This window comes from Thrips palmi, unplaced genomic scaffold, assembly GCF_012932325.1.
Source record: "Thrips palmi isolate BJ-2018 unplaced genomic scaffold, TpBJ-2018v1 HiC_scaffold_7, whole genome shotgun sequence".
In the NCBI taxonomy this organism is placed as follows: domain Eukaryota; kingdom Metazoa; phylum Arthropoda; class Insecta; order Thysanoptera; family Thripidae; genus Thrips; species Thrips palmi.
This window is the reverse complement of record NW_023144634.1, coordinates 7,351,562-7,364,404: the sequence shown is the minus strand read 5'-3', so window position 1 is coordinate 7,364,404 and position 12,843 is coordinate 7,351,562. Positions and strand designations below refer to the sequence as shown.

General features: G+C 57.5%; 1 protein-coding gene across 1 annotated transcript; it reads left to right on the top strand.

The window, feature by feature from the left end:
* Positions 1-1,505: 1,505 nt before the first annotated feature.
* Positions 1,506-2,534, top strand: LOC117652261. Its single transcript, XM_034397030.1, has 3 exons — positions 1,506-1,591; positions 1,755-2,063; positions 2,143-2,534. The coding sequence occupies exons 1-3, from the start codon at positions 1,535-1,537 to the stop codon at positions 2,497-2,499; spliced, it is 723 nt and encodes a 240-aa protein (XP_034252921.1). The 5' UTR covers positions 1,506-1,534; the 3' UTR covers positions 2,500-2,534.
* Positions 2,535-12,843: the final 10,309 nt, after the last annotated feature.

Here is a 12,843-nt window from a genome sequence, read left to right as displayed (position 1 = left end):
GTCTTTAGCAGAGCAGCGCGCATGATCTGAAAGCTATAACCTGTCATGGCTAATCGAATCAGGGCTGTCCGAGCGGGTACCCTTCTTAGATTCAATTGGGAGATGCGGCGGACGTGTGAACTTTGTAAGCGGGGCGGTTTAAAACGCCCCACGTCACTGCGAATAGCTCACTCCGCTACACTGCGCCGATGCACCATGTTTTAATTTTCAGACTGGCTTTTTTCGCAGTGTGCGACGGCGCCCCCACTGTAGGGACTCGGCAAGTGATGTGGCGAGCGCCACTTGCCAGACAAATCCATTCATTACCACTATCTCGCCAACTTTCCTCAACTTTGGGGGCGGCGGCTTGCGAGGCTGGGGCCTTTTAAAGATATGCGGACACCTTCGCGAGTTGGGTTGTCGTTGTCGAGGCCCTGTCCCGGGGCCCCACGGCCCCACGCCCCGCGCCCCGCCTGCCAGGCTCGGCCTTCACGGTTCGCGAGCCCGGCGGGCTGGCGGCCCCATCCAGGCCCATCCAGGCCCATCAGCCACAAAACCTCGGGGAAACTTCTGCGAAGGGAGGCGAGACAAGGTCCCCGTGAATGCGCGCTGCGACGCGCTGCCGCGATCAAAACGGGGCGCGAAAGTTGTCAATCGCCTTGACTTCATCAGTGCTGTTTGTGCTGCGTTTCCGATTCCCTGCGAGACAAAAGGCTGCAGCCACATTACGGCCCGGCACGGAGCTCCACCAGCGACGCTAGCGGGGCTGCGGGCAAAACTGCAGGCTCTGGGTGATGCTTTGCTGGCGTGGCGGAGCACGGCTCTAGTTTCGGAACGAAAAGTGACGATCGAGTCGACACACTGTGACAAAGTCGGGATTGGGCGAGCAGAGCCATAGGGACACAGCAAAAAAGCAGCCTCCGGTTTTGCAACAAAATGTCAACGGTCGACCCCTTTTCGTGCCCCCCTGTTGCCGAGCCAGGAAGTGACCTCCGCTACGGGCGGGCTTGCGGGCCTCTCGTCCGAATAAGGACGAATGTGAATCTCCAGCTAACAAGCTGGTGCGGGCGGTGCGGACCTGCCTGGCGACAGCGCCGCTTCTTCCTGCTGAGTTTTTCATCCGGCAGGAAAAGCGGGCAACAAATCTCAGTTTGAATTCCCCACCGGCCTGGCTAATGCACTCCATCCCTGCAAAATGCAAGCCTGTCCGGGACGCGGCACCACTAGCCCCGGCAGCGGGCCGCCCCCCTCTAGGGCCGCCCTGCCCCGCTCTAGGGCTGCAGGGCGGCAGCTTGTTAGAGATTCGTCGCGTTTTGTACTCGAGGCCCTTTGTCCCCGGGGTTCTGCCGAGAAACCCCGTCTACTCCTCTCACGGGAAGGGCCCCTCCAAGGCCTTCCACGTGGCTCACGGTGCGTCAGAGCGTGGCCGCGAGACATCGTAAAAACGCGCCGACGACACGATTTCGTGATCGTCGAGTGTGTGTACGACGTGGAAAATGCTTTTAAATACGGACGCGCCGCACACCACCCGCACTTTCGATACGAACTCGCAGCCATGGCCGTCCTTCGTGTTTTTGCAGTCCTCGCGTTCGTCGCCGTCACCTCGGTTGCGGTAAGTGTGTGCCAACGTCATCATCCGCGCTGATAGGCCTCAAAAGACCTGCAGCGTTCGAGTAAGCTACCACAACAAACCCAAGACGCAGACTACAAACCTCGGTACCTGATTGAAAAAAGTTAAAACTAGTGACTAGCGAACCCTGACCTAACTTTTTCAGACCACCGACAGCGCCGCTGCGGTGAAGGAGGCGCAGGCGCTCGCCAAGGCGCTGCCCGCCCCCCTGCAGCAGCAGTGGACCGCCAAGATCGCCCAGCAGACCAAGAACCTCACCGCGGCGGAGAAGAAGCTTGAGGGTCAGTTCACCGGCGAGAGCCTCAAGGGTGTCACCGCGGCCTTCGCTGAGCTCGACAAGGTGGAGCAGAAGATCCTGGCCAACATCACCGCCTTCGTCAAGCTGCAAAGCACCCAGACCGATGCCATCATCAAGAACTACACCTCCCTTCTCACCGCGCGCGCTGCCTCACCGGTATGTATTGGTTTAGGAACAGCAGACTGTCGAATATTTGCTAGATTTATCAAAATGTCTTGCAATGTCCTTGCTGCAGTCCACCGAGGAGAAGCCCATCCACGATGTCAGGGCCGATGCGACCGCCGCGATCAACTCGTGGGTGCCCCTCCTGGCGTCGGTGCACCAGTACGCCGCCCAGGCCTTCGAGAGCGCCGTGCGTGCACAGGCCACCGCCCTCAGCAAGAGCCTGAGCAACCCTGTCAACGACCAGGTCCGCGTCGCTATCACCAACGCCGGCATCCAGCTCCTCGAGGTGCTCGTCCAGGAGCAGAACGCCGACACCTTCCTGCTGACCAGCACCCAGTTCAACAGCTTCCAGAACTTCTTCCAGAAGTCCGAGGACGCCCTGATCCAGCTGCTGGTGGAGGCCAAGAACAAGAAGACCAGCCAGTAAACCTGGAAGCAAGTAAAATACACGCTTGGCGCCTATCTCTCGAGGAACATTTTTTTCCCAGTGACGGAGGACGTATTTTGAGGACGTTTCCTGGTATCGCACATAGCCCCAGGGGAGCGGGCACAAAGCAGAAAGACCAGAGTAAAGAGCATCAGATGCAAAGAGTTAGCGGCAGAAACGCTCGCAGCAGAATTCGTGATAGCATATCGCTAAGCTCACACGCACTCCAGCCCGGGGCGGCGGGGGCTGCGGGGGCTGCGAGGGGCAGGGCGAGTCCCAGCCGCCCCCATACTTCTCTATGTACTCGGGACTCCGGGCGCGCGTGTGGTTGCGGATTTCGGCAAGTCTCTTTCTCTTTCTCCGTCCCTGCCCCCGGCCCGCCCGGCCCGCCGCCGTTTTGTGCCGAGTTTCCTGCAACTTTGGAGCCGGGATCCAGTAGTCGTTATGACGGCTAAGAGTTGCTCAGCCTCCGCGGCGCTCTGCGGCTCGCGGCCCGCGCTGCGCGTTCCGTGTTTGAGTTCTGCTAACAGCCCTCAGCCCTGCGGCCCGGCCCGGCCCCGCAGCCTGCGACATGTAATACCCGAAAGCGGCTGGACCCTCGCGAGCTCCTGAAAGGCTGCTCCGTCCCGATGCCGCGGTGCCTCTTCGCCGGAGTCCTCCGTAGCTTCCGCCCGGAGCGCCTTCAAACAGCGCGCTGCGTGGTCGGCCGGCGCGCCGCAGTTGCGGGCCCCGCCGCCAGAGGGCAGGACCTGCCGGGCTGGCTCATTCAGAGTCCAGCGCGCGGCGGCGCAGCACGCCCGGATCAACTTGCCTCGCGCAATCAAGAATTTGGCGCCAACTGTGATGTGCCGGCGGCGGCCGGTGGCCAACTTTGGATTGGACTGCCGTGCGGGCATCGAGGACCTTCGCGTCCCGTTGGACCGCCGGGGCACGACTGCACTCGCCGCCCTGCGACAACAGGCAGTGCATTAGACTCCCTAGGAATGCATAAATAATTGTCACGCGAAAATCTGCAGTCGCCACATAAATATTTCAGGGCCGGGCTTGTATTATTTAAACGGGTCGGCTTGAAACACGGCACGGACCTTGTTCTCGTTCGTCGGGAAGTCCTGCCGCGTGTCGTTCGATCCTGCCAAGCGGCGTTTTCAAGAAAAGTGTCCCAAAGACGTTATTGAAAATGGTTAACGACAGCAATAGAACGCGAAAAAAAAACCACTTAAAACTACCACCTACAGGCATTTTTTGTGAGGCCGGGTGCGAGGGGCCCCAGCCGAAGGGTACCCGTGATGGATTGGATGACCAAACTTTTACTCTCGTTCAGGTAATTACCGGCAGAATGGTTCGCTGTTATGAGGGTCGAACGCCCGGCCCGATCCTGCCTCCATAGGCAGCCAAATGAGATGTACCGGGGACGGTTCCCACAGGACTCACATGTGTTCACCCTCTGATTCATTCTAAGAACACTACACAGATTTAGGACCGTCTTGGAAAGAAAGTTTTCCGCGCAAGAACGTAAAACAGGCAGTAAATGCAACATAACGTGGTTATTAAGGGAATGGTAGAAATTCAATGATTACTTATGTAAAGGCTATTTCGCTGCAGTGAATTCCCTACTTTGACTAATTTTTCCTTAGCCTTTCAAACTTCGAGGTGGCCACCCAGCCCCAGCGAAGAATGTGATTAGAGCATGTAACATTCCTCGGAAAACTCGAGCCTGGCCACACTCTTGATGGAAAAAGCCCCCTCTGCCGCCCAGACTGCCTGGCCCTAGCCCGGCCCTGGACCAATATTGGATATGGGTACCTTCTCGGTTGAACCATCGTCGCCGGCGGCAAAACGCGCTCATAAACAAGGTAACCGATTTGCTCGGGTCCGGCTCAAAGCGACGCGTTACATTACTGCTGTTGTTGTTGCTGCCCGGGGCTGCGCGCGTCCACCTTGCCGCCCCGGGATGGTCTGGCCCGGCCTGTCTGACGGGGAGCGAGCGGCCTAACAATCGAATTAACGCCTTCATAATTAAAACGAAATAAAAACGAGAAAAATGCAGCGAGTGACACAATGTGGGACTGGGCCGCGCTGCATACGGAAACCGAGAGGCCGTACCGAGTGGAGAGAGGAGGGGGGAGGAAGGGAGAGAAAGAAAAATTAACAAGAGGATGTTCACGCGAATTACGTCTACTATGCAAGAATGCGAGTCGCGAAGCGATGTGAACGAAAAGAGGCGGCCCGAGTGCATAAAATACGTGGGTGGGGCGTGGTGGGGCGTGGCACTGAGGTGCACCCTCGCACAGGAGTTGGTATTTTGGCTACTGTGCACGCGGGATACAGCAAAAGCACTGACTGCTAAACTAACTGGACCGACCCACCATCACCATCGCGCGCGCCTCGAACATAGTTGTCTCGTGGTGGAAACGGGGGCTGTCTGGAATGCGTGATGGAATGCAGGACGATCCGTTTCTTTCATTTCCATTTGGGCCGACAAAGACAGTGGGCCAGCAGCGGGGCAAAGGTGTTCGATGGACGCGGAAGGCCCCGGGCGTGGGGCAGCCAGGGGCCAGGTAGGCCCGACACCACCCGACACCCCGAATCCAGTTCGAAGCGAGGGCGAAGCGTGGGCGCGTGGGTCATGCGGGCCGCCTGAACCGTCGGAACTGGTGTCGGGGCCGAAAGCCTATCACTTTCTCCACGGAGATGACTCCAAAATTGACACTTTAAAAATACCAAAAAGAGAAAAGTAGTTTTACATATATTTTTTTTGAGAGTTCATTTTTTTAATACCCGCCACTTCTTGGTTGTCGGTCCTCCCTTTTCTGCGTCTCAGTACTGACCCTGCACGGATATCATGGTCGTATGTATTGGAGAAGATATCAAAGAATGCATCCTTCGCATCATAACTCACATCACACGTCCCCTGCACTAAAACAAGAGCCAGTCGTGACTAATACGAGTCCCTACATCGGTGCACCCCTTCCTTACCCCCATCGGCCTTAATAAATGCCCCGACAAAATAACAATCATGGCCGACTTATGAAATTGGAATGTTGGTATGCGAAGTTACACGCATCCATGTGCATCGCTCTATTTTGTTTTCTTTCGGACAACGATTAGCCTGTGATTTACAGGGGCGGTCTTTTGGATGACGTCATGCCTCAACCACTGACTGCTCTCTTCAGGTGACTGCGAAACAAAAACGGAAAAGAAATGTGCGAAACTTTTTTGCCGCGGTTGTAGCCATTCCAGCGTGTGTCTGCTGCAATAAAACTGCAATTATAAGCACCGGAAATCAAAACCTCACCTTTATAATGAATTCGCACGTTGTTAGCGGGAGGGGACGCCGCGAAGGCTTGTGCGAGCAGCGCTCCAATTAGAAGCACCAATCAGCAGGCGACAAAGCCAGGGCGCTTTTTACACAGGGGATTCACACAGACAGAAGCACACACAAATATGTGGCGCTTTTTTTCATTTTTTTAATCTCACTGTCATCCTTGCGACAGACAGTAGCAGCAGCTTAACCTCGGATAAAACGCAAAGAGCACGATAAGAGTTTAAGTTTACTAGCGACATTTCACGTGGTATCGCCGCGTTGACATTCAGACACAAGATCAAGTTCGCCAGTGTACCCTTTCGTGGCCGCGGTCCCTTCCGGTCGTAACCTCCACGCGGCGCACGCCTGCCGGGGGTCAAAGGCCCTACACCGCAAAGACAATTAAATCACACGCAATTCGTTTTCTCGTTCGGTCTAGCCTCGCGTGCGGTGGCGTGGGCCTGCCGAAGGCGAAGGAACGGAACGAGTCGAGAATGAATGTCCTGCGTAGAGTGTCTGCTTTACGGACTTTCCCCTGCGGCTGCTATCCGCAGAACGATCTCGTTATTCGGGACGACGCGCCGCAAAAATTGAACTGTCGCCGTGGCAGCGTTTTTCCCGGCCAGCGCGCCAACGACTGTATTAGGAGACGCTGCCTGGCGCCCGAGCCCGAGCGGCTCGGCCTCGGCCCGGCCCATAGCACAGCTGGGTACATTATTAATGCGTTCCAAATATTCGTCCGGTCCGCATAATATCTCACGGCGGCGAAAGCCCGGCCGCCGCGATGAATGCCCACACACTACAGTCTTTATGGGGCGGCCTGAACGATCTGGGCTGCGCGGGCTGCGCGGGGTAGCGCTGGCTCCAGGCAGCAGGGGGTAGCGCCAGTCGGTCCAATCGTGTGCTCTAGTATTCGAGCAGCGAGCGACATGTTAATTTGAGGCGGGAACGGGAATCGGTCCTTTCTGAAACCTCAGTAGTAAGGGTGCTCCATTGTTACCGGTGGCCATTTTCAGCGCCACAGCTTGCATTTACTTCGAAAGAATTTCTTCATTTTTTATTGCGGCTGGTTGATAATTCGGACTGATCTAGCGCGGTCATTGGTCTCTCGCTCCAGACATGACGCGCCGTGCTCCAGGCTCCAGGCTCGGCTCCAGGCTCGGCTCCAGGAGGCTTGTCGGCGGGGGTCCCCGTCCGGCACCGTCCACCGTGATGGATCTGGTGCGGAAGGCGGGGGCGACGGGCGCGGCGGGGCGCGGTGGGGCGCGGCGGGGCGCGGAGGAACGGGGAGACCCACGCCAGGGGGTCCCCCAGAGCCCACCGCTCGCTGACCATGGCCACCGAGATAACAACAAAAGAAGAAAAGGAAATTTGAGATGACGAGGTGAAGTTTTGACCACCGCCTAATTCAATTTTCCGCGTTTGGGATTCCGAGGTTTTATCACCGACCGGGAAATTTGGAGCCGCTGATCCTTTTATCTGCTGACAGGCTAACGAAGAAGAGGTAACAGCGTGGCGAGCGGCCGCGGCCTCTGGCAGCTCTGGCACCACCATGGCGATGGCGGCACCAGGAGCGGTCACCACAACACAGGCCACCGCGGGGGGCGCGGGGTCTCAGGGGCCGCCAACCCTCGCGAGGGTGGGGCACACCAACCAAGGCACCAAGCTCGTCGCAAATTGAAAGCGTATCATAACAAGGATGGTGTTACGGGCCGTGTGCCGACGACAACAAACGTGGGACACGAGTCCTTTTCTCAGGAGCAGGCCTGAAATTCGACAGCGGGTTGCTGTTACACTCTTGCAGTGCAGGAACGTGTGTTTATGTTCCGACGACTATGAAAACGAAGTGAGGCCAAAGAGGCGGTTTTTAAAAAACGGCTCCAGCAATGGCCGCCCTGTGGGCAGAAAGAGTCGCGGTATGGAGAGCACACACGCAATTAAACGAAATTACGGCCAATTACGAAGTGTGCCGGATTATTATTTATGAAGTTTAACAAGTCTGCGAGTCCACCGCACCCTTCGTGCACGGGGGTAGTATTATCCCGAGAGGGTCCCAAACGGAGTGACTTTGATTTACTGGTGCCAACGAGTGACGTCACCCTTTTATTGTTTTCTCTGCTGGCGACCGAAAAGCTGGGCATGGGTAATATGGCAGGCGAACAGATTTAAATGGTGAGTTTGAGCAGCCTACACCGCTCGGCCCGGGCCGACCGCGGCCGACCGGCGGCCCGGCGGGACTGTCGGCAGTGCGGCCGGCGGGCCAGGGTTCCGCCACCTGCTGAGAGCGCGCCTCTAATTATACTCGGCTTGTTCGCATTGATTTATTCGATTGGTTTGTGAAATTGGGGAATGGGCCGACGCCGTGCGTGCTCTTCATGTGCTCGAGTTTGTCGTACCGCCGTACCGCCGTACCGCGGGACAAGGCGCTCCGGGACCAAAAAGAGACGACGGCTGACGACGGACGACGACACCTCGGCTGTACATTCTGCGTGCTGCCGGGGAAACGAATGCTGCCATTCGGCTGGGGTGATGACCGCCTGCAATGACCTGCACTGCAAAAAAGTATTTTCATATATGACTTGGGTGCAACACAGGGTGGAACAAAAAATAATTTTTACCTTGGTGTTTGGTTTGAAGCTTGTGGTCCACGGCCCCAGGTGACCATAGACATGGCCAATGCAAGAGCCGGCGGCATCCGTACTTTCGGACGGCAGACGGCGACCACGGCAAGCGGCAGCCTGGCGGCAGCCCACCCAAGGACGACTGCACGTAAATTCGTTTATGCAAAACGAACTTAACAGCTTCGGCTCGACTCAACGAACTCGTCAGTCTTTGGGACAGGGTCAGGCCGGGGCCAGGGCGTGCAGTGATGGGACCCTTTGTAAATTTAGCCGACCAGTGAGACCCGACCCGGCCCCGCGCCCCCGGGCACCGGAGGCCGGCCGGAGAGCTCGAGGGTGCGGGACGAAAGGACCGAAAGGACTGGGGTGCTCCGGTCGGCTACCCTCGGGTACCCTCGGGGGGCGGCGGTCTGTCCCGAGGCCTGTCCCGCGTCTGTCCGGCCGGCCGCCCGACCGACCGATGACACTCAAGTGGCAGACTCATTAACCCTTCGCTTCGGCCGGGGCCAGCCCGGGGCCAGCCCGGGGCCAAAACACCCCGGTGTGGGAGAGTGCGCCCGCCCAGTGCAGGTGCAGCCAGGCACGGCCAGCCACAGCCCAACGCCGCCTGCGTCCGAGTAAATATTATGGTGTGCATGTCAATGGGGAGGCCCAGGATGTCACACCGACTCTGCACGGACCGGCACGGACAGAAACGGCTACGCTGATTACTCTCAGTGGATTTTCCCGAATTCGCAGTAAATTTCTGTGGCCTGTGAAGGATTTTCCGATTCCATTTATGATAAACGCTCTACGTCCCAGTTTCGGTGCGCCTTGTAACGTGTCACGCAGGACACGCAGCACACGCGCACGCGTCCGAACAACGAGGACAGTGTTTTATCTCGGACATTACGCGGCCTGGCTACCCGCGGCTACCGGCAGATAGCATCCTGGATTCCAGGCGGCTAGGCAAAGGGCGGCCCTTGAAAGCGGACGCCTTATCAAGGGACGAGTTTATTATTACCGTCCTTCCAGCAGCGTTGTCCAGTATGGACATTGCGCAACCCGCAATTACGGAAAACCTTATCGCCCCAGTATTGACACAGCCAATGACACAGTCCCTCCCAGCGGCACAAAAAAAATAATTATATTTCCAACTTTGCGTGTTTGTATTTAGAAAAGGCCCAAGGTGTGACCGCCTCTGTGTGTGCCTTGTGATGGCTTGATAAGCACAGTGGCCGTATTGGGGCTTTACCGCCAGGCCCCGAGTGTCAATTATATATTTCAAGAAAGCAAATATATAAAAAGCAAGCAGGTGTGTGTGTGTGTGTGTGTGTGTGTGTGTGTGTGTGTGTGTGTGTGTGTGTGTGCTGCGTGCGTTCCTCGAAACCCGCTTTTTACAGAAGTCACGAAATGAGTGACGACATGGCATGTCAGCGTGCGCTATCTGCTGGAAAATCTTGGTGGTGCAAAGCCACCCCGAAAGGGGTTGAGTGACCCAAAGGGCCCGAAGGACCCGAAGGGCCCACAGGGCCGGCGTCGCGTTGCCCGCCGAAATAATTGAATGCCGAATGGCGGCGGCCGAAGCAAAGCCAAGGCACGGGGCGCCGGGCGGCCGCGGACAAAATTAAAAGAGCCTGCCTGGAAAACAATTATGTGGACGGGCCGTTGTGCTGGCTGTGCTGGCCGGCGCCCGCGGCCCGTACTCCCTTGCCGTGTAGCGTTTGCATGGCTGGGCTGCATGGCTGCCGGGCCATGGCTGCCGGGAGGTCCACTGGGATCGAGCAAGCCGTGCGTGCGAGCGTGGCAGTGCGTGGCAGAGCGTGGCGGAGCGTGGACGGGGCGTGGCACGCCGATTTGACCGGACACACGCACGCACTGACCGGTTTGCGGTAGCACGCGTTGTGCGCCCTTTACAGTTAAAAATACTCGGGAGCGCAGCGAGTCGAGCCGGGTTCGAGGAAAGCCACCGCCAAACGCAGACACGGTTTCAAAATTTTCACCGCCTTGCGTAAAACGTCGTTTTAAATGTCGACGCGCTTGGCTCCCGCGGTTTCGTTCGCATGAAATATTCGACGGGGTTTTCGAACAGAGGCCTGCTTGCTGTAATTAGAACGCATTAATCCCGTGCGTCGATAGCAATGCGCTGCATGTAAGGTTGTCGTGTAGCTTGACTTGTGTTCGGCATCGCGGTTTGAGTAGTTGCAGGTCTGGGCTGGGCCGCCGTGGCGCCGTGGCCTGGCCACCGTGGCCGCCGCCCGACGGCCAACATACTTTTGCAGCAAACGGTTTGAAGTTGATAAATGTGGGGAGTTCACGAAGCACGCGGGAGAATTTTCCCGCTAGGAAGCTCCTCGTGAGGGACTTCTCCCCGGCCACACACACGTCCACGAAATCGAGGTTTAATTAGAAGGCGAGCCTCGTTACAGGTGTATGATTGTTATTGTTTTAATTACAGTAGGCATGCGCGTCCGAGAGCTCCACCGGGAGTACCGCCGCCCGGACGCAGCGCGGTGACTTCCCTCGACGGGCAGGTGTAGCCTTATGCATATCTCGGGGGCGAAAACAAGCGCCGGGAAATGAATTTCTCATTTTCGACATTCCTCACCGCGTTTCAGGGTCAGTCACCGGATCGCCGAAATCGACTGGGGCCAATGGAGAACGGTGGTGGAAATAGCAGACTTGGCGGAGACGCGCGGCTCGCGCTGGCTCCCATTCAGTCGGACGAGCGCCGGCGGGTACCCGGCCCCGGCCATGGCAGGCACACCTCAACAACCGTGGTTACACACACAGACACGCACACAGACACGCACACAGTGAGGCCGGCCGGTCTAGGATCCGTCCATCAAGGCAAATGCCCGTCTTTTCGATGTCATAGCCACCAGCATATTTCGGGATGATGGCCGCAATCACGGCCCCGTCTTGTCGTGTTCGCGATGCCTCCGCAGCCGTTGCTCGCAGAACTACCGGCGGACACGTAGATGAGAGTATGTCATCCGCGCCAAAACAGGTTTCTGGTGTGCGCGCGCGTGCGGTCCCCAGCTGTGTGGCGACCGATAGAGGAACGCTCCCAGCTGCCCACTTCTGCCCGTTTTTAAATGACCGCCGCTGACCCGAGACCGGTGTTTGTGTGCATGTGTGTGTGCCGCACTGCCGCGCACTGCTACCCCGCAATGATGAGGAATAAATGATACGAGGCACCTGTGTGCGTCTGTGTGTGTGTGTTCTCAAGTCGGATTCTGGACAGGCAGGTGGAAAGCGCTCTAACCACCCGGCTAACGCAATGTAAGTATCATTCATTCACACAGGCTCTGTACTTAGGTTGTGCTGTTCATACGCGCGCATTATGCAGTGGGCAGCGAGCCTGCGCGCGGCCCCGGCCAGCTACCGAAAAGCGACCCAAGTCTCAATCCAATCTCGCGAAATTCATTACTTTTGGGCCGGTTTTTTGGGGGGCTTTCGATGCGATCAGGCACTCGGCATGTAAAGCGGGCCCCGCCGTGGCTGCGCCGAGGTGAGAGAACTGTGTATAATCGGGCGGCCGATTAAAATGGCCGCGTTCGTTGGACACCGCGCGAAGACGGTCGTTATTATGAGTTCCGAAAATAATAAGAATGTTGGTCGTAATTACGGTGGATGCCGGGATATCGCATCAGAATGCTCGTTGCCTTGTTAGCGCCTGGGCTGCGCTTGGGCCTCGCCTTGGCCTCCGACCGCAAAGGTATCATTGAAAGCGGGGCGTTAGTCACCCCAACGAAATTTATGCTAATTCGCAAGTAGCGCGTTCGAAAAGAAAACAGTGGAGGAACCGGCCAGAAATGGGGAAAAGTGCGAGCACACAGTCCGCTGTGCGTGTCAAGTGTGGCGGTGTGGGACAGGGAAATCTTCTCCCTGTGTCTTTTCCCCGCCTGGAGACAAACAACAGGGCTGCCGGACTTTGTGTGGGAGGGCTGCTTGTATGTGCGGACAGGCGCGTGGCCCGGCACGGCGCGGCACGGCACGGCGCGGCACGGCCGTGACAGCACGCTGACAACGGAAGCACGCGCCTCCCTCACGGCCCTACGGCCCTCACGGCGCCCAGTACACATTATGCAAGGGCTGGCCTGCTCAGGTATGCAACCCGCAACGCGCCACTGCAAGGCAGAAGAAGAAGGAGGAGGAGAAACAGCTGCGCTGCACTGCGCGTAGCGGGCACGGTGCGCGCGGTACAGTACGTCATTTGTAGGGTTCGAGTGGCCAAATTTGGAGTAGGGACGTCGTGGCTCGGCGGGGACACACTGCAGGGAGGGGAAGTTGGCAAGCTTCGATACGTGACACGCCCTCCGGGACACGTCCTTGCTGATAGCCTTCGTCAAGAGTTGGAGCCCCTCTTCCATAATGCAATTGGCGGGCGTGATTCGGAAAAAGAGAGACTTTTCAATGGTTTCCGTTGTGAATGTG

Coding starts and splice junctions, on each gene's coding strand:
- LOC117652261 (XM_034397030.1), top strand. CDS start 1,535: ATGGCCGTCCTTCGTGTTTTTGCAGTCCTCGCGTTCGTCGCCGTCACC. Junction 1,592..1,754: donor TCGCCGTCACCTCGGTTGCG/GTAAGTGTGTGC, acceptor TAACTTTTTCAG/ACCACCGACAGCGCCGCTGC. Junction 2,064..2,142: donor CCGCGCGCGCTGCCTCACCG/GTATGTATTGGT, acceptor TCCTTGCTGCAG/TCCACCGAGGAGAAGCCCAT.